General features: G+C 45.5%; 1 protein-coding gene across 5 annotated transcripts in view; it reads left to right on the top strand.

Moving 5' to 3' along the window:
- The window catches only part of spoon (A-kinase anchor protein spoonbill), an 84,929-nt gene extending 66,316 nt beyond the window's left edge, over positions 1 to 18,613 (top strand). For all 5 annotated transcript variants that reach the window (XM_077655069.1, XM_077655072.1, XM_077655070.1 and 2 more), the window contains 6 exons: positions 7,209 to 7,458; positions 8,784 to 8,926; positions 9,766 to 9,946; positions 11,145 to 11,292; positions 13,947 to 14,014; positions 16,742 to 18,613. In XM_077655069.1, coding sequence (XP_077511195.1) covers positions 7,209 to 7,458; positions 8,784 to 8,926; positions 9,766 to 9,946; positions 11,145 to 11,292; positions 13,947 to 14,014; positions 16,742 to 16,944 — 993 coding nt within the window. In that variant the 3' untranslated portion in view covers positions 16,945 to 18,613. The remainder of the gene's footprint in view (positions 1 to 7,208; positions 7,459 to 8,783; positions 8,927 to 9,765; positions 9,947 to 11,144; positions 11,293 to 13,946; positions 14,015 to 16,741) is intronic.
- The last annotated feature ends 4,496 nt before the right edge of the window (positions 18,614 to 23,109 follow it).

Below are 23,109 nucleotides of genomic sequence, written 5' to 3'. Positions count from 1 at the left end.
GACTTGCTTATGACATGCCTCAACAAAAAGTGGATTTGCCTGGATGTTCATTTAGTGCTGGACTATCGAAATATGGTCTGCTTTGACACTCCAGCACAAACACTTCACTTACCACACAGACTACCAGTTCCCATTTGTGTCTATAGCATTTACATGTGACATGCCAAATGGTGTACTCTTGTCTTGAATAGCTTCATTTAGCAATGAAAAACTGTGTTGCTTTGGGAACTTTGGTGCAGTACTGGAAGATTGTATTCTAGCTGCAGAAACAGTCTTCCAGTGGCATTGTATCATGCACAGATTAGACCTCTCCACACAAGAAAACCTTTCCTTGTCACATTGGACTGCATTGCACATGTGTGTCCTTGCCATCTCTTCTTCAGTTCTGCAGTTATTTACATCTGGCAGTGTTCATTAAACAGGTGGAAATTGAGGGTTGGGCAGGTGCTCAAACAGTGCCATGCCATGCAACATGACTGTGTTATTTGATTTGCTGTCACAGCCAAATTAAATTTCAGTATTAAAAATTGCATTTTCGGCGTAATGCACACTGTGGACACAGATCAGCTGCTTACAGGCAATTTCCATATAGTAGTCCTGGCTAAAGCTGAACCGCAGAGTTTTGTAATCAGTTGGCATGCTTCATTGTTAGTGCCTGCAGTGCAGCTGTGGCAGGTCACCGAGTTGGTCTGTGCACTTTTTAATTGAATATATGCAGCCGTCATGAATTCCAAGAGCAGTGCATGTGATATTAATTGATGTGTTGATCTGAGCGACATGTTGAGGGATGACGATTGTGAGGTTAGGTGGGACATATTTTAGTGCAGTACTAGGGCATGAGGCATGCGGTAAATTGGCAAGCAAATCAGGTGTCGTAATAATATTACTATATTAGTACGTCAAGTGTCTAGCACACAGCTACCCATCATGCTACTTGGCTGTTTATATTTTTCTTGGACAGCTGCTGGAAAGCAGGAGTTGTACATGTGCAGCATCTCATGCGCTTGCAACGGCTCCAGGCCCATCTGTTAATCCATTTGCTTCCAGAGACTGCAATTTGCCATTCTTGCTTTAAAATATTCTCTTTAAATACGCATAAAGAAAGGCTTCCACATACTTGGCTGCTAATTTTTGGACAGTTTCCATCCATCTGACACTAGTTGCTCACTAGTTTTGAAAATGTGTTGCAGGAAAAAAAATTCTTTTCTGACTGTTTCTTTAGAGCCCTACCATGGTATCGTGAAAAGACTGAAGTTTCCAGGGCTCAGAAATTCACGCGCTGCTTTATTGAAGTGAGGGGTATACAGTATGAAAATAGCCTAAATTTTAAATGATATTAAAAGAGTGAGTATGACTTTATCCTCAAGGTGAGGGTTAGGACTTACTCCGAGCCTGGCATTTCACACATGGCTTCTGTCCTGGCTTGAAAAATCAAAAAGCTTGCAGGGATATATTCATAAATGTGATGTATTTCACTGTTTATAACAGCTACATATTCTACCAAAATGCGACTGAGGAAGGATATGCTATACTGACAACATCATCAAAGGTCATTGACGCGGCTATCTTGCCCTGATACAAGAGTACCAGAAACCAGCTGTAGCTCCGCCCCATCTGCATCTAGAGGCTTGTCAATGAAACCATTCTGTAGCAGAATGCATTAAAACAAGCAGTGGTGCTCCAGCTGCACCATTTGTGCCATTCTGATACATTTACATTTTGCTGCGCCAGTCTGCTCCGAAATTGGCAAATTGTTTAATATTGCGCCTTAGCTGCGCCAAAAAGAAGATGCGGGGGTGGGAAAACGACTATTCTTTGTAACCGTTTAGTTGCGGGGGTGGGAAAACGACTATTCTTTGTAACCGTTTAGTTGGCAACCTACTAAAACATTTCCGCAGTTGGCAACCCAGGTCGCTGGTGGGCTGGCTCGTGGTAGAATTTAGCAGCCAGTTCATTCGCATACATGGAGGAAGGAAAGAACTCATGAGAGGCGGTTAAGTCACATTTTTTGAAGGCATCTCCCCCTATCTGGCCACCGTCTCTGCATGCTTGCGCATGTGCAGCAGGCATTGCAGCACTGAGCCTAGTGTTCGCCATCGGCCAAAGACTCGCAGTAGTCCTTGCGACAGCGCGTGACTTCCGGCACGTTTTTTTGGCGTGCAGCTCTGATAGCGAGAGCCTTTCCCGAGTTTTCCTTCCTCCATGTTCGCGCTTCATGTTGGTCAACCCTGAAGAGGTCTGAAGAAGTATCTTCTGGGTTGAAGAACAGAATTTCGGAGCAGGTCGAATGAGGTCAAGCTTAGTTGGAACAGGGGAATTTCAACATTGCTGATTCACTTTGCGAGCTTGATGAATTCGTAAAAAATTCCAAGAAGCATTGACACGCTTGGCTGAACTTGCGCACAGGGCAGCGCCAGCATTAATAAAATGTTTTGTCTCTTGTTTTTTGTGAACACCTTTCTTCTGTTTTTTTTTTCTTGCTAGCTACACATGGCTGAGCCTGATCTTGTTGGTAAAAAGCTCTTCTGGGTAACTCCTTTATTCCGTTCGTGATGCTCCTGGGTTGCTTTACAATTATTGTACTGATACAAAGGTGCTCCAAAATGAATATTTTTCTGCTCCAAAAATTGCTCCAGAACTTGAAATGGCTGGACCAGCACTGAACAAACGTTCAGTATATAAAGCCTGGGAAAGAAGAGCGAAAGCTGTCGGGAGTGCGACAAATGCCACTTCAAATTTCACACATCTGACTACTTCAAGATTTTTCACGAAAAAGAGAAATTTTACTTGCTTTAGGTTTGCAGTTCTCTTGACAGCCAAACAAAATAAAAATTCGATGCTTGAGACTGTTTCGGCGCGAACTGCTACAAATTGTTTCCAGGAACCCAAGTCTTGCTATGCCCTTCCGGACGTACCGTAGAAGTGAATGGGTTGAGCAGTGTTTCACTTCTTGACAGAGCTCAGTGTTATTCTGCTTCGCCAAGTCCGTCTTTTCTTCAGTCATCACTGACAGCTTCAATGCTGAGTTTTTAAATGCAGATGCTGCTTAAGTAGCATATAATTTAACTACTGTTTTCAAGTCATAAAAAAAGGACATGCAGTTTTCTTACAATCTTCTTTGCCAGGTGTCATTGATGAATGATATGCTGTGCTGCCATGGTATGATTGATGGAGAGGAAATTTTCATTGTGCGTTTTGCACATTTATCCCTTGCTAATATCAAAAATTCAGTAGGTGCATGTCTTGCTGCATTTGAATTTGTGATGTCTCTTTTGGCCCCTTTTTATGCCTTCGCATGTGTAATATACACATTATTTTGCCTCCACGATACAACTGATAAAGCATTCAGTTCAGTTCAGCTTTTTCAACTTCTACAGTGCTGATGGACTCCTTGCAAAGCTGTAAGAGAGCCTGACAAGGTTAGGAAGATGTTGGCACTCAACTGTGGTAGTACTAGTTTTTTATAAATAATCGTATGTTGCTAATTGAAGAGTTTAAATATACTTTAGCACATGTTTAGTGTCTTGATAATACGGTATGCAGAACAAAGGCACTGTTCAAATGCATGTATTACAAGTGCCATAAATGTGCGCATTGACATGACAAGAATGTATACAAATGCCATAAATGTGCGCATTGACATGACAAGATCATAATATGCAACTAGGTTTTGAAATATTTGTGATAGCAAATATTGAAAATCTTGCCTCAGTGCTACTTCATTCAACTGCTATTTTAAATGCAACAAAAATTTCTGATACCTCAGTGCCTGCTGAAAAGTCTTGTTTCCATTCCATTTGTGTGGGGGGTTCCAGAACTGAAGCTGTTCTTTCTGAAGGTCCTGACAGCAAGGATAAGCAGCTTGGAAAGTGTGTGAAATCTTAAAAGATCTGTTTCCAAACGGTTGTAGTAACCTTAGCCACCATATGGTTGCACATGTAACGTTGGAGGACATGCATTGAAGCTTCCTGCTGGTGCTTATTTAGCTTTATCCTTGAGCACAACCTTGTAATAAGGGGTGCTGCCATGTACATGTTTTTTCTAAAGTGCATCAAAGCTCCTTCATTAATCACTTGAACAACAGTTGATTTTGCTTCTTGCCACTGTGAGTCACTGTTATCCAGTCCTGGGGACAGTGACCTGGCGCTCACTAAGTTTGCATTCACCCAGTTTAAATATGGCTGTGTTTTATCTATTTTTCCTTTACCTCACGTTTTGATCTTGATTGAAAAAAAAAAAAATTGAATGTGTTTCTGTGTCAGTGCTCCTGTTCTGTAAATCCCACATTCTAAAAAACGAAAGCCCTCATCATTCTACCCACTGGCATCAACAGCACAATTTTTTGTGTGACACACTGCCTCTCTTTGGTTTGTCTTTTTTTTTGTATAGTTAAAGCACACCATTTCTTGGTATATATACTCGGTGTTGATGCGTTCACAGGAACCTGTTCACTAATGCTGGGCAGAATTGGGGATTTTTTTTATGAGCAACATTTGGAGCTATTTCAGGCCTCTTGAGCTAGCTAGGAGCATTGTTTATGCCAATTAAAAAGGCAAGTTTTAAAAAACTATTTCAGTTGCAGTGAAGTAACGTTTAACTGCCATGTATTCCCCCATTCTGCTGATATGCATACCATTAGCATTCACAGCTTTCATGAAAACTAAAGAAGAGAGTGTTTGTTGGGGAGTCGCTCCTTCAAATGCACTGCAGGTCTTGTGAAGCACGAGGCAATAATGGATGATTCAGTCATGCAGTCGCGCCAAGGAGTGCTCACTTCAGACAGCTGCTATATGCACTTGACCCAAAATGAAGCCTGATCCTGAAGATTTGCAAGTTTTAAATGCATGTGTGATCGAACAACCTAGGTCACATGACCAGCGCCTTTCTAGAATAGGCCCGTGGTAGCTATTTTGATGCCTCCAGTTTTCTGCATCGTCGAGCACTGTCTAAGGGAAACACGTTTTCACAGCAGCATCTTGAGAAGTGAGTTAACGAAGCTTGGCAACACTTTCTTGCCCATTCACCTGAAAATGAAGGGGCAGAAAATACGATTCGCTATTGTTGAAAAATCCTTGTGTGTTATGCTGGCGAGCTGTTTGACTAGCGTATAATGAGTACCTTGTATACTTGGATGACATTGGCTGTGTGTATGGTGTGAAAAGTTTGAATTTGTAATGAAAGTGCTGTGGGATCATGAATCTTGCTTTGTGTCCAAGTTGCTTTCACTGTGTTGTGCCTTGGGGCGAATAACGCGAGATGGGAGCAAGTTTGCAAACACACGAAATTGTTGAACAGGAATATATGGCTTTTTCTTTTCTAATGTAGACGATTTTCATTCTGTTCCTTTCCTTCTTGCAAGTGCATTGACCTGGAGATTATATTGGGCGTATTGCTTTGTTGCCCCTGCTGCATTAATAGAAAGGCCTTATGAAACAGTGCCTGCTAATAATGCAGCTAATATTTGCAGCTGCAAGGTCAGCACTGCATATCCTTCAAATATTTTGTATATATGGAAAAGTTTTCTTGTGTGTGCAGAACTAGTAAGATGATTTGGTTTGTGAATGCATAGAATATGGTTAGTTTTAGTTACCTTTAGCATCCTTTTAAGGCATTTTAGGTGCCTTGGAGCATTTACTTTTTGTTTCATTCCTTTCGCACAGGTTACAAATGTTTCGTTGTGCACCTCGTCAGTATTGGATTGCGCACTGGTAGCTGGGGGCTGTGCGCTTGCATGCTCCTTTGAGCTTTGCTGGGTGTCATTTAGAACAGTCTATAGCATGTTTTGAGAATGCAGACAGTTTGGTTGCATGAAAGTCGGTGGGGGAAAAGTGGAAAGCTGCTTGCGCAGCAAGGGTAGGATGATTGGTGTACAAGACAGAAAGCCTGTAATGTGGTGCTTCCAGTTTCTCGAATGCGTTGCTGAAGCTCTGTAGTCCACATTCCTCTTCCTGGTTGTTGCGTGCACAAAAATGCAGAATCGGAGGAGACATATCCTTTTCAGATGCAGTGCTCCATTTTTTATATGAAGTGCACTAGCATTTTTTTGAAAGTGTGCAAAGCTAGCAGTGGTTTCTGCCCTGCGGACAAATTTAGGACCCTTCATGTCGCAACTGGTGCTTTTTTATCGAGTCCTGGACATGTTCTGCAGCGTATTCGTGTGGACAGGTTTTGTCACCAGAAATTGTCTGTTTTAAGTGTCATGTGCATCTACAAAAAACACGTGATAGAGCAACCCCTTGACTACTTATTTGAAAGTCCGTTGCCATGCTTTATAGTAAATTTCGTGTATGCTCATCATTGGAAAAACCTTTTCTTTTGGCTAGAAATAGCTAGTGTTGTCTTAATGCTTTGCCTGTGCTGAGCAACTAAATGCTTTGACCAAATAACCAGGGTTTCGAGTTTGCATTCTAGTGTAAAACACTGAAATCCAGGGTTTGACAAACCAGTCTGGTCGGGTTTGTTCATGGCGGAAATTTTTCAAGCACCGACCAATCGTTTTAAAAGTGACGTTTCGGCCCTCGTAACGTAATTTTTAAAACGACTGATCGTTGCTTGAACAATTTCCGCCATGTGTAAAACCCTCAAGTGCACATATTTTGGAGCGATGTAAATTATTTGTATGTGCTACTTATTCTTTTGCATAGCTAGAAGTGCACTTAAGGCCAACCTTGCCATGCTTGTAGCTGAGAAAAAAATGACCCTGTGCATTCCCGTGGCAACTGTCGCATTTTTTCAGTGATGGACGACTGATGGCTTAGTTGTAATTAGTGCCTTCCCGCTGTGTATTGGCTTTAATTTACCCCCCACCCCACCTCCCAAAAAATAAAACGAAAGGATGGCAGGGACTGAACCAAATTTAGGTAATAGGTAAATGAACTTTATTTCTAACAGCAGGATATATTGCTCAGGTGAATAAACTGCGGTTTTAATTTTAAGGCGCTCTGAATTTTTTGGGAGTGGGGTGGGGGGGGGGGGGGGGGGGTTCTTACGTCTATGGCCAATCACCTATTGTTTCTTAGCCATGTTTACAGGGTTCTGAGTGGCCAAAATGCTCGAGCACATCTGCAGCGAATTTGTGACTTTTTTTTTTTACCCCCCACACATCATCTTAAGTACTATCAAAGCCTTCTTCTTGATTTTTTTTTTTCCACCTCCTGAACACTTGCTGTGAGCTTCTCTTGAGCTGGAGTCTCGCTCCTGGGGTGCAGGGCTCGAGCGACAGTGGCAAGGGTGGCAGTGACATCCACGGTGGCAGCGAGGCGGCCGGCGGTGCGGGGAACCTTTCTCCTGAGGAAGAGCTGCCACGCACGTACGAGTTTGAGCTGCCACGTGAGCTGTGTGGCCGCTTCATTGGCCAGGGAGGCCGCAATGTGACTGCCATCAAGTCACGCTCCAACACGCGCATATACGTCCACCAGCATCCTTTCACATCCAAGCTCAAGATTTGCTCCATCGAAGGTGCGTGTGCACAGTCATCGAACTCATACCATCACAGCGCGCTTTCCCTCATCCCATAGTAGTGTATTGAATTGAAGGAGAAGGTTTGTTCAGCAAGACATCATAATGAGTTTGGCTCACTGATCACACTGAATTGCCTGTTCTGCTGTGTAGCACTGCACAGCCTGTCAAGCCTCACTCCTCATTTCTTGTGTGACTTCATGTGTGATTTGCCTTTATACGCTTCTCCCTGCCTGTTGCCTGCCACCTACCTACAACTCCTGTACGTCCTCGTAGTATCACCAGTAAAAGTAATACTGATCTTGCACTGCCCTCTGCACATGAAGGAATGCATTTTCTAAAGGATGCAGAAGGAAAACTACTTCTTGATTAGCTGCGCATATCCCATACCCACTGCTAGCGTAGGGTGCAGCATCTTTTGTGCTGCTGCGTTGACTAGCCGTTCTGATTTCTTGCAGTCATTTGTCTGAATGGCTACAGGCACTGGTGCAGTTGCCTTTGTTAGTGCAGCTGAAGTTGGCTCTTTAACCAGCTCCTTATTTGTGTGTGAATGTTTTTGCTGCTCTCTTTCCGTTCTGCACTTCCGTGTTCCTTGGTTTGTTTTAATATGAACTGTTGCAGTAGAGTTGCGGTTTCTTGGTAGTGTGCACTGCAACGGCTTTTTATACGATTGAAAATTGTGAAAATTAGGTTATCTTCAGTTATTAAGTGCAACCAGTAATGTACATTCCCATGATGTTTTCGTTCTGGTTGAGCGTTTCATTTTTCTGTATGTCAAAGGAGTGAATTTTGTTGTGCTAGATCAGTCACTCACAGATGAATTTGCAGTGTTCTAGATTGTGTGCAATGACTGCGTGCATTACCTGGAAATTTTGAGCCATGTTTACATCAGGCATGGTTGACCACCACCGGCATTCTTATCCCGTCAACCATGAATTGTGGCCATTTAGTTGCTCTCTTTCTCTGGCCCAAGTTCTCAGTGAACAACAGACTTTTTGGTTCATTGTATAACTGCTTACATTGCCATCACTGCTGCATGAGAGTGTGGGCAATCTTTGGTTAGGCTGCATTTTGTGATTGCAGTATTGGCGCATTAGGCATCAAATGCTGCTTGCATGGTGTGGTACTATGCGCAGTGTGGAGCAGACATGCATTTAATATTACTGCACTCGCTTAGGTCTTGAATGTTCTGGTGCATCTCTTTCTACATGCAGTGGGCTGCATTCTTCGTAAGCATTTAATTTTTTTTGTAATTCAGTGCTGGTTTTGAGCGGCTTGGATAGATGCACAGTGATTGACCAGCAGTGCATTTGATGCCTATGCAGGGACACCAGAGGAGATTCGGACAGCGTTGGAGCTAATACGGAAAAAGTTCCCGCTACACGCATTCCCCAACCTGACATTGGCCCAGGTGAATGCGGAGCCTTTGCACTACCCAGGCACCATCACCTTACCAGAAACTCTCCAGGTATGCCTTCACAGAGGTCTGCACACATTGACTTGGAAGCCTTGGCTAGTCAGCTTGCCTGTTGTGAAATTGCATTAGTGTGAGAGAGTGTGTGGTGGATCAGCACAGGCACTTGACGCTTGCACTGTTTCCTCTTCAGCAGAGGTCTGTTTTCAGTGAACTGTGCATACTTAATATACCTGCCAGGTTGTCATTCCTGCTTTAGGCTGGCTGAGCAGAACTCGTCATGCTACCCAGTTGGTTGAAGGTCTCATGACACCATTTTTCAGCCTCAAGCTGGTTATTGTATTTTGTTCGCTATATATCTTGGAACAACTGGACGAAATATGAGCTCATTTGGTGCAGCAAGTAATTTGTGACTGTATTTTTAAAAGTTCTCCTGAACCGTGTGGCAGTCAGGAGCAACACTGGCACGCAGTTCATGACAACACAGACTAACAGTCACTGAGTTCATTGTTCAGGTTTGGGTTGCAGTGGGGTGAAGGGGTAAGTTGTAGGGGGCAAAGGCAGCAGAGGCGCGCGCTCTGCTCCGCACTGACTGTACTTGCGGCAGTTTTGCTGCAGACGATGGCATCGTCAGTTTATGGCATCACTCAGGCTGCTTCAATATGGCTGTTGTTGCCAGCGGGAGGGGCTCAGAGCTGACAATTTCTAGCTCAAATGCATGCATATAGCCCTACTTCTTTTTTAAGTATGCATAACATTGTGGCTAGTAGCTGAAACGCAAAAGCACGATTTCTGCGTAGACCATGTCATGAACCTTTTAAATGGATCTAGCATCTCTCCACTTTGTGTGGCTTCTTGGCTAATTTTGTGTCTGCTTTCTCTTTCCAACCCAGCTGCGTCTGCCAGATGGCGTCACGTGTGACGTGGTGCTGACGAGCCTGGTGACAGCGGGCCACTTCTTCCTCCAGCAGCCCACACACCCCACATATCCATCGCTGGCACGGCTAGACCAGTTCATGCTGGCCTGCTATGGCCAGGGCCTCGACACACCGCCCCTGCCGCATCCAGTTGAAGGTGTGCACACTACTTCACTGCTGGCTGCAGTGAATAATCTGTCAAGCACTGCATACGCCTGTCATGCATTGTTGTGGCACTGCTGTGGTCTTTCTTGCTGTTGCACTGAATTATGCCAGTCTTGTTGATTCCAAATGGCGTTTTCAAAGGCAGTGCATCACAAACAGCTGCATAGCGCATGCTGCTGAATGTCATTATTTTTTTTGTTTGACACGGCTGTAGACAGCTCTAAGCTTGGACAGTACAATATGTAGGTCGGTAAGTCATTGCAGATGTGTGGCTGGCCAAGGAAGGTAGGCAGTGAATGTGGCATTCTCAGGTGCTCCTCCTTCACAAAAATAGGGTATCCTGTTTCTTTGTATTTCTTAGGGTATCTCCACTACTTGCATGGTTTTTCTGTTGGCTGAAATAATAAAAACGTACCAGCATTCCTAGTATTCTGGTGCTCTGCCATTCTGCTTACCAAGTGGCTGTTCAGTGCAGTATGATCTTATGGTGCATTGGAAAATTGCACATTCGGTGCCATTGGTTGAAAGGCATTTGCCATGGTGTTTTTGAATTAGTCAACCTCGATATAACGAACCTCAGTTTAATGAAATTCGCGATGTAACACTTTTTTTTTTTAATTTCCAAGTCTGCCCCATCGGTGGTTCACGTGTTCGTATCGTCCACCGCGAGTAGAGAAATTGTTAGCATCATTCCAAATCATAACTTATTGTATGTAGCACACACTGGCCGGTATGTTTTTCAATTTTGTATCATCACAAAATTCTGATTAGTCTTAATTGCATCGTGAGATTCTACTGTATTTGCAACCTGCCAACCAACCAGGGGTGTAACTTTATTTTGGACTGCTGCAACATTTGAATCATGACGTACCGAAATTCGCAATTTCACGAATTTTTTTTGGCTGCAAGCATGACTTTGCTATATTTAGGTTCAGCTGTATATCCGACTGTAGTAACATATTTCCATTTCATTCGTGCCCTCCCTCCCAGTTACTCATCCTTTATGCCTGTACTTTTCAAGCATTGGAATGTTTGTATGTTGCTGTTCTGTGCAAGCATTAACCAAACAAGGCAACACTGAACATTGTTGCAGTGGAGCTGTCATCCACCATTTCTAATGCCATGTGGATAACTGTCTTTTACAAGTAAGTGGCAGTTTTCAGTATTCCTTTGCTCTCTTGGTTGTGCAGCGGGCATAATCTGTGCGGCCCAAGTGTGTGGTGGCTGGTTCCGTGCCCTTGTGGTGGCTCCCTCGGACGAGAACGAGGAATGCGACATCAAATTTCTCGACTATGGCGGCTACATGACCCTGTCCACGTCACTGCTACGACAGATCAGGTGAGCCTTGTCATGGGAACCAGTGGTAGCTTTCGAATCCCATTGACATAGAAAGGATTACAAGGAAATGTCGGGGAGCTCCATTTGTTGTGTACCCTCTGCAGCATGCATGCGGAACACCGACATCGTCAAAATGCACAGTTGTGGGCTTCCCTGCCAAGGCAACAGTTGCATGAAAGCATCTGCTGTGCACATGCAAGGCACAGCATATTGCCAATCTCTACAATAATTGAGTGAAATGTACTTTCATCTGATATTTTTTATTTAACATTCTTCTGTATACTCTCAGATTTTAGTAATTGTTTTTGCACCAGTGTAATGAATGCATGAGAAATCCCTTTAACCTGAATCGTGCCCCTTTAAAATTGTTATGGTGCAAAACAGTTTTCAGCAGCTTTATGGCCTCTGAAAAATGCTCGGGTCTGCTTCCTGGCATACCACTTTGTTGATGGGAATCGAAGGGATGTTTGAAAAGGCTCTGAAACACAGATAGTGCTTGCGCTTTTATATTCGCACAGCGCATGCAGTCGTGATACCTTGGCACCTGTGAGAGGACCAAAATTGTACCATTATAATCTAATTTTGTGCTGATGGTGTCATTTTGTAGCTATGATCTTCATGAGTAATTGGCTGGGCATCTAGTTAGCGGAAGAAAAAAAAACTGCAAGGTGTGTATATTTTTCCTCTTCATTGGACCATGAATCGAACTCTAAAGAAATACTGGAATGAGATGAGAAGTGTCTAGGATATACCTGGAGGTGCCATTTATCACTTTGCATCCTTTCCTTTTTTCATGCATCTACTGCAGTATGAACTGCAGCTCCTCTGTGAAAGAAATCCCATCAATGGAAAGTGCTGCGGAAAGGGAATTTGAACATGGCAAGCCTTTGTGGCCATTGTTTGCACTTCTTTACGGTATTTACTCAAATCTAGACTGGCTTCGATTCTAGGCTGACCCTCAAAATTCATAGTCAGAAATCTTGAATGTAAGCCGAATGAAAAAAGGCATTGACTAGGACTCTCGTCATAGCAGGCCAAATGCTCACTCATCGTGGTCATCAACATTGCTGACATCGCTGTCATCTTTGTCACTGGCTTCCTCCCACAGCGCATTGTCTTCACTTCCGTCTAGCGCATTCGAGGCGCTGCACTTGCGGAAGGCCCGCACAATCAGTTCGGCCGGAGTTTCCTCCCATGCTGCGGAAACCCAGTTTTCCACTTGGCTAAGCGAAGCACGCTTGATGTGCCCGGTCGGTGTGAGCTAGTGGTCCTGAAGCGTCAGCCAGTTGTTGTAGTGCTTCCGTAACCTATCCATAAAGGGCTTGTTGTTTGCAACGTCGAGCTGTTGTAGCTGGCTCGTCATTCCTGCGGGTATCACCACAATGTCCATACCACCTTTCGAAAGCACTGACTTTACGGCATCTGCCAAGTGGCCACGGTAGGAGTCGAGAACTAGGAGTGACTTTTTGAACAACAAGGCCCTGGCACGACGTTGCCAACGGTCTTCACACAATCTTCGACTAGGGCACCACTCATCCATCTATTCTCTTGTGTGCGCACAACGACGTTTTTAGGGAAAACCTTTCCGGATGGAAGCGTTTTCTGCTTAAAAATCGGGTAGGGTGGCAGTTTTCGCCCATTGGCCATGCAACATAGCATCACGGTAAGACGTTGCTTCTCATACCCTGCAGTTCTTACTTTCACCTGTTTTGCGCCCTTCTCATTGATTGTGTACGCCACAGGCATGTCGAAATACACTGGGGTTTGATCAGCGTTGCCGATTTGGCCCAGACTGTACTGCTTCTCCAGCCGCTTCTTGATCACAAAGCCCTGAAGTGCCGCCGGCTTCTCCTCAAAATCAGGCGGTAGGGTTTGGCATACCGAAGTCCGCCATTGCAGGCTGAACCCGAAACTCTTCATGAAACGCGTGACCCAGCCCCTGCTGGCTTTAAATTGGGTCCATGGGACAGCTCGAAAGTTAGCGACCTCCGTCGCCTTTGCCTGTAGTATCTTCATCGTCACGGGCATCGCATCTTCCCTTTGCTTCCTGATAAAGTTGGCGACATCCTTTTCCACCTCGTGGTGTTACCCGCTCTTGGGTCCAGTGAAGGCCATTCACTTTGAAGCACAGTTGAAGAGCTCATTCCGCTGCTTCCGCCACCAGCGCACATTCTTCTCGTCCGTGCCGAAGTCGCGCTGGGCTTATAGGCTTGAAGTGCTTTCCGCTTGAAAGCTGCGGTGCAATGGCATCACTTGGTGGCCCCCATTGCGCCGCAAACACGGGCGTTTCTCGAAGTCACGTGGCTACGAACACAAGCAAGTATGGAACGACGAGACCTTTGCTCACAACGTTCAAACAAGCCAGCGCCAGCAAGCAAAATGGAGCCTTTGCAAGCTGTAGCCGCGAGATGGCGTTAAGTGTCCAGCAGATGCGGGCAAACCGCATCCTCGAATCTAAGCTGACACTGACTTTCGTAAACGATTTAATAAAGAAAAGTACCAGCCTAGATTTGAGTAAATACAGTATTTCCCACATTCCCGTGCTTAGCTTGTCTTGTTCAAGTTGCACTGTGCTGCTGCTTTCCTGTCTTGTGTCTGCATACATTGCGCTGTGGGCAGCTGTGTGAAGTGTGGTTTGTGCCCTGTATTTGCAGGAGTGACTTCATGATGCTGCCCTTCCAGGCATCTGAATGCTACCTCGCCAATGTGCAGCCTGCCGAAGGTGAGGCTATGTGCAAATGCTGCTTTTCCTTCAGCACAGTGGTCGTGTTATACCCCTGTCACACAGGCACTTGTAAGGCCTTAGGAATTAAGGTCCTTTGCCCCAAAGGCGCGTGACGCGCATCTACACGGCAAAGCGTCGAGGCCTTTGCGAAAAAGGTCCGTAGCCGCAAAGGCGGCCCTCAGCTGCCTTAAAGTTGCTTAAGGAGCAACCCAGACGGCAGCGCCAGCTAGCGAGCTCAAAGAATAAAAAATTGACGCAATTTTTAGTTTTGAAAACGTAAAAAAATATCTAATTTATATCTTTTTTAATGGTTAATTTTGCGTTACAGTGCACTTAACTGTAGAGGAGGCTATGACTTAAGACATCTACACTGCTAAGAAAGGACTTGAACGCTTTTCAGCAGCTGCATCGACACACACGTGCTTGCGCTTCTCGCTTAGCCGTTTTTTTCTTAGTTGGCTCTTCATGGCGATTACACACTTCGTTCTAGCATCTTGCAGTTCGTCGCTCATGATTACGGCAGCATGCTAACCAGGCACAACCTAATTTTTTTTAAATACGCACAAGGACATATGAAACAAAGCACGCTTCTCACACACGAGGAGCCGAACGGAAAAGTGCGCCTACCGTGGTCTTACCGGAACGATGTAAAAAAAAAAAAAACTTTTGTTTCAAAATATCCGTTTCTCACCGTCGGAACGCTCGTTTATTATCGTGATAGCTACTTTTTCAAACATACACGAGAGCACTCTTATCCTCTTAGCTGAAGTGCTACCGTCTGCTTTAATTTCATAATGTTACTAGCGCCGCTTCACACACAGCGGTGACTTTTGGCACTCACAAAGGCCGCGTTCTAGCTCCTTTGGATTTTCTGTGTAGCAGCGCCGCTGCTCCTTTTCGGTTCTCCTCCTTTAATGCAATAAGACAGGCAAAGGCCGTGAAGAAGTCCCGTGTGACATGGGTATTAAAGGGCTATAGAACAGGTCGGCAGTGTGTGCAGCAATACTCATTATTACAGCAGCCGAATGCTTTCACTGCACTGCTGTTGGACCGCTGTTAATAACACGGGGGTTGCTGACGTTATCTGTGATATGCGAAACCTTCAGGAAGACTGCATGGCAGACTTGTTGTGGAGATACCTCTGATTAGGAATGAGACGCCATAATTAAGGTTTGCCTTCAGTACAGTACCCCTGCAGACGCTGAAGATAAATGAAAATCTTAGTGAAATTTAAATAATTGAAATATCTGAAAACCAATGCCACATTTGAAATGAGCTTGAAAAACTGATAAGGCTGTGAAATTTCATTGGTATTTGTCCATAGACAAGAAAGCATTAATCAAAGCAGTATGGATCTTCAAAGATGCCTGCATGTGGGTTCTGGCATGGAGCACACAATTACTGAAGAGTTCTGAGAGGCTATGAAAAGGAAGTGTGTCAGAGAAAATGGCAGTGATTAAATGTGCCTGAAGGGTTTTAAATGATTGCCATATGAACTTGTTTTTATGCCTTAATTTGCCAGAAATAAAGTAAGACCTTGTTTTGAAACTTCTCTTGTTTTCTCAGTGTTATTTTTTTTACGCTTCCTCACTCAAAAAATGTATCCAGCAAGAGAGCTCTGCGCTTATCGTCACCCTCGCAAGGTAGCTTTTCCGCACCTTCTTGTGAAGGTGTGGGGATGCCAGGGTTCCTTTGCGCCGGCCTGCATGCGGCTGACATGACCAGATCTTGGTGTCTTGCGTTTGTCGCACGTTGCACATTGCCTCCGGCAAATTGAACGCCATGCAGGCGCAGAGTACACTTCCTAATCAACATGTCATTTACTCAATTAGACTGAAGCCAAAATCTGACATGGCCAGATATCAGCGCTGGTTCAGTCACCTGTGGCGTACTGAAAGATGTGAGGTGCACCTGCTCTTATACTTATAACAACCATGTTGTAGAAGGAGTGGGATAAGATAAAGATGGTCGTAAGTGTTCAGAGCTGTACCACATGACTAGTCAGCTGGGCACATTAATTGCACTTGCGGCTATTGCGAAAGCAGTAAACAAGGAAAGTGGTCACTGCAGGGTGACATGAGCTTTTTCATACCCTCTCTGCTAATCTGACTTCATATGTAATGTTCTAATTGAAATTATCACTGCAAGGCAGCTTTTTTTTTTTTCACTCTTCTCACGCAAATCTTTTGACACACCTGACATGCTCGCATTCTGGGGCACTTCTGAAAAGGCAAAATTTTTATGGTCCCTTCAAGCTAGTTTTAAATGGAGTGTACTGTACTTTACTATTCGACAGAGTATTTGAAATTGTCGAATATTCACACAAGCCTGCGTAAAGTCGTAGTTTGGATGCTTTCCATGTGTGGCGCCCACACATTGACGTAATTTTGTGGCTGAACTTTCTTCAGGCGCACTTGCATGTTGCCGTAGCTGTGTGATTGCGGTTGGCCGTTCTACATATTTTATGGCTGTAACATAGTAAGGCTCCTGCATGTGTGCTGAATTATTCCTGCTTGTTTGGTATTGGGTACTTGTGTGGTGTGCTACTCTGAGTTCAAGGTGCGCAATATTTTTGGCGGCTGCTTGCCTCTGCTTAAAACGATTGCTGTAAGCATTCTTTTGTCCAGCACAGCGGCAGACTGGCAGCAGTTACACGTGCCAACATTGCCAGCTCGCCTTATTTTCCACCTAGGTGTTCACTTTGGCCCTTTGTTATGTGTGCAGATGACAACGTGTGGTCAGCGGAAGCATGCGCCACATTTGAGGACTTGGCCCAGGGTCAGATCCTGCAGGCGCTGATAGTGGGCTATGCAGACAATGGGATCCCTCTGGTGCACCTCTACCGGGTGCAGGGGGTCTCCAGCGTGTTCATCAATCGCGAGCTGGTCAACCGGGGTGTGGCCCGATGGCTGGAACATCCCCTCTGACCGCACACCACCCGGGCCCCTTTGGATGCGGCCGCTGCCCCCTCCTGCCAGCAGCGTTGCCACTTCCGGGGTCCCCCCCGCGGGCCGTGGGGGGCAACTGCTCACTCGTCGTCGCCACCATTTCGAATGGCACATGGTGGCCGACCCAGCCATCCGACGTACCACACCAGTGGCCACATACCAGACATTAACCTTCATGATGCGTTCAATGTGGTGTCACTCTCACCCCTGCTGCAGTTTGAGCCTGCCTGCCCCATCATTAAACATCATCGGTCATTTGACACAGCGTCACAGCCGCCTCTGTCACTGCATTTTGAAACCGCCACCCGACCGTGCCGCACAGTGCATTACCGCGTCGGCAGCTGCAGCCACGACAGCGGGCCTTGCCCCGCCACCATAGAACAACCACTTGCAATGCTGAATCCGTGCCGCAGACGCCGCCAGACCGTCGGTGATCGTAGAGACCAGTCTGATTACAGGCACCTATGCCTGCCACTCCTTCCGAGGAGTCAACCGCTATCTCTTGGCAGTCAGCGTAATGAGGTACATAGGCCCTGTTCCTCTCACTGGATGGGTTCCAAAAACTCGGCAGGCGAGTTGCAGGGTGCCAATCACGCTTCCCACAGGACATCCAGGATATCGAAAACCAAGCAGTGGGGGACTCCCAGCTCCCATTCTAGGCCGTGGTTCTACGGTAGCAGGCCATTCTTTCAATCTCATTGGCAGAGTTGTGGTGGCCCACAGCCACAGTGTCCCGTGCCGGTCACCGAGCCCAGGCTTCTGCTGCCCCCGCTGGGGCATTTGTGGCTCTGACATTGTGTCCATGAGGGGAGTTTGGTTTTCAGTGGGACATTGCTACTCTGGCGGGCCTTTCTTTACGGCGCACAAGGGTTTAAAAACGAGGGCTGTGCAGCACTCCCCCACCTATCTCTGCCTATGTCACCCTCTCCCCTCAGTTTTTCTTTTATGGGGAAAATGCTCACTGCGCTCCTCTTGGCTTCCTCTGCGGTCAGGCCTTTCTTTTATCTCTTCTTCCTTTCCTCTGTTGTAAACCTGCTTTTCGTATGCAGCAAGTCTTGCAGCAGGTACGGGTGGCCACAGCTCCTTTTCCTCATGTTTTCTGTTAGCGTTTTGGTGGGAGCACATTTTCTCTTGACCGCAGCTCAGGCAGCGCAGCTCAGTCTCTCAGCCCCTGTTATGCATTTTTTTTTTTTTCCAATGTAAATACTATTACCGCGGGAATCAAGCCATCCCAGGCTGGGGACGCACCGACCAGGTAGTGTGTAGTGTCTGCTGCTTTAGCACACGCCAGTTGCAGTTTTTATGCCACAGTTTCTTGAGTGGAGACGGCAGGTGTTTGCTTTTCTTCCAGGGAAGTTATGTGGGATCAGTCACGCTGTTGCCTGTACATAGTTTTTGCGTGTGTACATGTGTGTGTGTGTGTGTGTGTGCGTGCGCGAGTGTCCGGCATCCGGCACGAGCTCCTCCATTATTTTTCTGCCTCGTCTCCCTCCCATGCAGTCCTTCCTTCCTCTGTGTAATCAAACTGTTGGCCTATATGGATTCTGTTTTGCCAAGTGCTGCCGCCAGTGCGTCAATGGAGCCTGCTTTCAGATTGTGCAGTTATTTAAGAAAGTTGGATGATAAATAAAGAGTTGTTTTCTCGTTACTCCATGTTGTCACGTTGTCTTCTCCTGCATAATGAAGGTTTCCCTCGGAAACTGATTCCATAGCAGTAGTGGAGCTCTTTACTTCAGCACCCTGAAAAAAAAATTTTTTCTTTAATTTACGTCAACCACACTCGTAGTTGCAGAGTACGAAGTGCGAGCATAGATAGAAAAACAAAGGGTGTAGTATTTTGTCAGTTACATGATATGATGTATTCTTTTGACTTAATGCATATTGCTGCTGTACAATCATACGCTTCCATTCATGGCCATGCATGTCATCGGCCTCTGGAGAATGCTGAATTATATGGAGATGGCAATATTCAGCTTAAATTGAATTCAGATAAGGTACATGTGGAGCGCTAGTCGCAGAAAGCAGTTTGCATTGCTAAAGGTGCCAATTTAGTTTTTGGCAGTGTTCGACCAGTTGCTTCAATCATGATGGAGCCAAACTGTGAGGACAAAAAGTGCGCTTGGCATTTCACTTGCACATAGTCGGAGTGCACTAGCATTTGGCATACTGTATGGTATGTTGAGGAAAATTGTGCATACTCTTTAGCATACAATTGCTCAACATGAATAACACCCGCTTGTTCCAAAGCTGTACAAGTGTGCCCTAGTTTGTAGGGTGGCTTGCGACTCATTGGGTGTGGATTTTAATCAAATTCTTCAAATTTGAGACATGCGGCAACTTTGCACTACATCATGTCATGTTTTTAAGGGGCCCTGAAATGATTTCAGTGGCCATATGCTAGTGCAACAGATCTGTTGAGGTGGTCTTTGTGGGTATCCAAGTCAAATTTGGGAGCTCTGTGTGGATCCTATAATTTAGAAATAGTTTTTAAAAATCGCTGCTGGGTCATTCCATGCCAAACGTCCTAGACATTGCGCTCAACCATCTCCGATTTGCTGAAAACAATCATGGAAACTTATCCTAATGTGCGTAATCAAAGCCTGAAATATTTTTGCAAAAAAAAATGTGAGGTGAGCGCAGTTCGAATATTTAGAAAAGGCGATAATCTAGGCACTGCTCAGTAATTATAAAGATTAAAATGTTTAGAAAACTCTTCACAATTTTTTTCATTGGCATTTACAGATTCTGGCTTTCGATACAATTCTGAGCATGCAGCTTTATACGGCAAAAAAAGTATGAGAATACCATTCTTGTCATTTTTTGTTTTAAATTCTGAAATAGCGGTTTCGTTTCTTAAGATGTCTAGTACCTAACAAATGTTACAGGTGATTAAGCTGCGTACATCGAAGTAAAAACAATTAGTACTAAAGTTGCAAAAAGTCTGTTCTGAGCCAAAAGCAAAAATACAAACAGTAACGGGTTACGTAGAACAGTTTATCTTTCGTTTCTGGAATTTTTATTGGGGTAATTTTTTTTTAATCCGAGAAAAGAATTTTTGAAGTTGGGCTTTTCGCGCCTCAAGTTGAGTTTTCTTTTCACGCCTCTTCAGCGCAGAACACGGCAACTGGCATGGCACGATACTTATGGCCAGATAACTTCAATTGGTCGTCGTTCGTGGTCGTGCATATAGGGCCGGAGCTGAAGATATCGCGTCGCATTCGGCGCATTATTGTATGCAATAAAGGAGATCGTCTTACGCTTTCAAAGTTCGAGCAGACCCGTTTTGGCGCGGGGCAGCAAAGAGAAGAAAAACAAGGGTATTCACGAGGAGGGATGATCAGCTGGCATGGCAGGCGTATCACAAGTGCTTTATTTATATCCGAATAACATTGCGGGGAGCACACGTTATGGTGCGAATTAAGTGCACACCGCTGCAGCGAGTAACGCGACCCGCTCGCGCGTAGGTGCGTCGCTCGCATGAAGGTGCTTCGCCAGCACAGTGGCTCGTCTGCAGTTGTCGCTGGAGTATTAGTGCAGAAATTACACTGATTAAGTCAAATACAACCAAGAATCACATCGATAAACAACCAGACATAAGCCTCTGACGGCCACAAGGGTCAGGTACCACGTGGTGCTGCTGCGTCGCGGATTGTCTCAACAGCGGATCGTTCTGGTCACTTTCAGATCGGCATCTCACAAGCTCTTATGCTGGTACTTAAGTCTGTCATGGCGCTGACAAGAATGACTGACTACAACAGAACCACACCGAACAACTAGCTCACTTGGGCATGTGCCGCCCCGGCAGTGTTAAGAAAATCTTTTCCCACGAATACCTCTTCGATTAATCAACGTTCCCATGTTTGCCTGCAGTGAAAACCTCACTTAAGAACAAGAACTCTACATTTCGTCTGGCCACAGTGTCGGCAGTGTCGTGCTCTGCGGTGAAGAGGCGTTAAGACGCAACTTGTGGGGCGAGAGCTCAACTTAATAATAATTGGTTTTTTGGGGAAAGGAAATGGCGCAGTATCTGTCTCATATATATTTGGACACCTGAACCGCGCCGTAAGGGAAAGGATAAAGGAGGGAGTGAAAGAAGAAAGGAAGAATAGGCGCCGTAGTGGAGGGCTCTGGAATAATTTCGACCACCTGGGGATCTTTAACGTGCACTGACATCGCACAGCACACGGGCGCCTTAGCGTTTTTCCTCCATAAAAACGCAGCCACCGCGGTCGGGTTCGAACCCGGGAACTCCGGATCAGTAGTCGAGCGCCCTAGCCACTGAGCCGCCGCGGCTGAGACCTCAACTTCAAAAATTCTTTTCTCGCTTTAAACAAAAATTACCTCAATAAAAATTTCAGAAATGAAAGCCAATAAATTCTACGTAACCCGCTATTGTTTGTATTTTTACTTGGACCACCTCAGGGTGAATTTAATGAGTGCTTTTGGCTCAAAACGCACTTTTTGCAACTTTAGTATTTTTTTACTTCGATGTACGCAGTTTCATCACCTGTAACATTTGTTATAGGCACTAGAAATCTAGAGAAACAAAGCGGCTATTTTCAAATTTCCGACAGCAGGTCGATATTTAAAACAAAAGACAAAAATGACACATTTTCATTCTTTTTTCGATTTGAAAAATTCATGGCCCATAAAGCTGCATGCTCCGAATTATATCGAAAGCCAGAATCTGTGTAAATACCAAATAAAAAATTGTGAAATGTTTTCTAAAAATACGAAATTTGTGTCAACTATACGACCCACCGGGGTGGCTCAGTGGTTAGTGCGCTCGACTACTGATCCGGAGTTGAATAATAATAATCGGTCTTGGGGGGGGGGGGGGGGAGGAAATGACGCAGTATTTGTCTCATATATCGTTGGACACCTGAACCGCGCCGTAAGGGAAGGGATAAAGGAGGGAGTGAAAGAAGAAAGGAAGATATGCCGTAGTGGAGGGCTCCGGAATAATTTCGACCACCTGGGGATCTTTAACGTGCACTGACATCGCACAGCACACGGGCGCCTTAGCGTTTTTCCTCCACAAAACGCAGCCGCCGCGGTAGGGTTCGAACCCGGGAACTCCGGATCAGTAGTCGAGCGCCCTAACCACTGAGCCACCGCGGCGGGTGGTCCGGAGTTCCCGGGTTCGAACCCGACCGCGGAGGCGGCGTTTTTATGGAGGAAAAACGCCAAGCGCCCGTGTGCTGTGCGATGTCAGTGCACGTTAAAGATAATAATAATTAATAATTTGTTTTGGGGGAAAGTAAATGGCGCAGTATCTGTCTCATATATCGTTGGACACCTGAACCGCGCCGTAAGGAAAGGGATAAGGGAGGGAGTGAAAGAAGAAAGGAAGAATGAGGTGCCGTAGTGGAGGGCTCCGGAATAATTTCGACCACCTGGGGATCTTTAACGTGCACTGACATCGCACAGCACACGGGCGCCTTAGCGTTTTTCCTCCATAAAAACGCAGCCGCCGCGGTCGGGTTCGAACCCGGGAACTCCGGATCAATAGTCGAGCGCCCTAACCACTGAGCCACCGCGGCGGGGACGTTAAAGATCCCCAGGTGGTCAAAATTATTCCGGAGACCTCCACTACGGCACCTATTTATTCCTTTCTTCTTTCACTCCCTCCTTTATCCCTTCCCTTACGGCGCAGTTCAGGTGTCCAACGATATATGAGACAGATACTGCGCCACTTCCTTTCCCCAAAAAAACCAATTATCAACTATTTTTTAGTTCGAACCCAACCGCGGCGGCTGCGTTTTTATGGAGGAAAAACGCTAAGGCGCCGGTGTGCTGTGCGATGTCAGTGCATGTTAAAGATCCCCAGGTGGTCGAAATTATTCCGGAGCCCTCCACTACGGCACCTCTCTCTTCCTTTCTTCTTTCACTCCCTCCTTTACCCTTCCCTTACGGCGCGGTCCAGGTGTCCAGTGATATATGAGACAGATACTGCACCATTTCCTTTCCCCCAAAAACCAATTATTATTATTATTAACTATTTTTTAAATTGGATTTTGGGGAAAGGAAATGACACAATATCTGTCTCACATCTGTCTCACGCAATATCTGGCCCACACCTGAACTGCGCTGTAAAGGAAGGGATAAAGGAGGGAGTGATAGAAGAAAGAGGCCGTAGAGGAG

Source organism: Amblyomma americanum, chromosome 2 (assembly GCF_052857255.1).
Source record: "Amblyomma americanum isolate KBUSLIRL-KWMA chromosome 2, ASM5285725v1, whole genome shotgun sequence".
In the NCBI taxonomy this organism is placed as follows: domain Eukaryota; kingdom Metazoa; phylum Arthropoda; class Arachnida; order Ixodida; family Ixodidae; genus Amblyomma; species Amblyomma americanum.
Note: the sequence above shows the minus strand (reverse complement) of the source record. Positions and strands in the feature narration are given on the sequence as shown.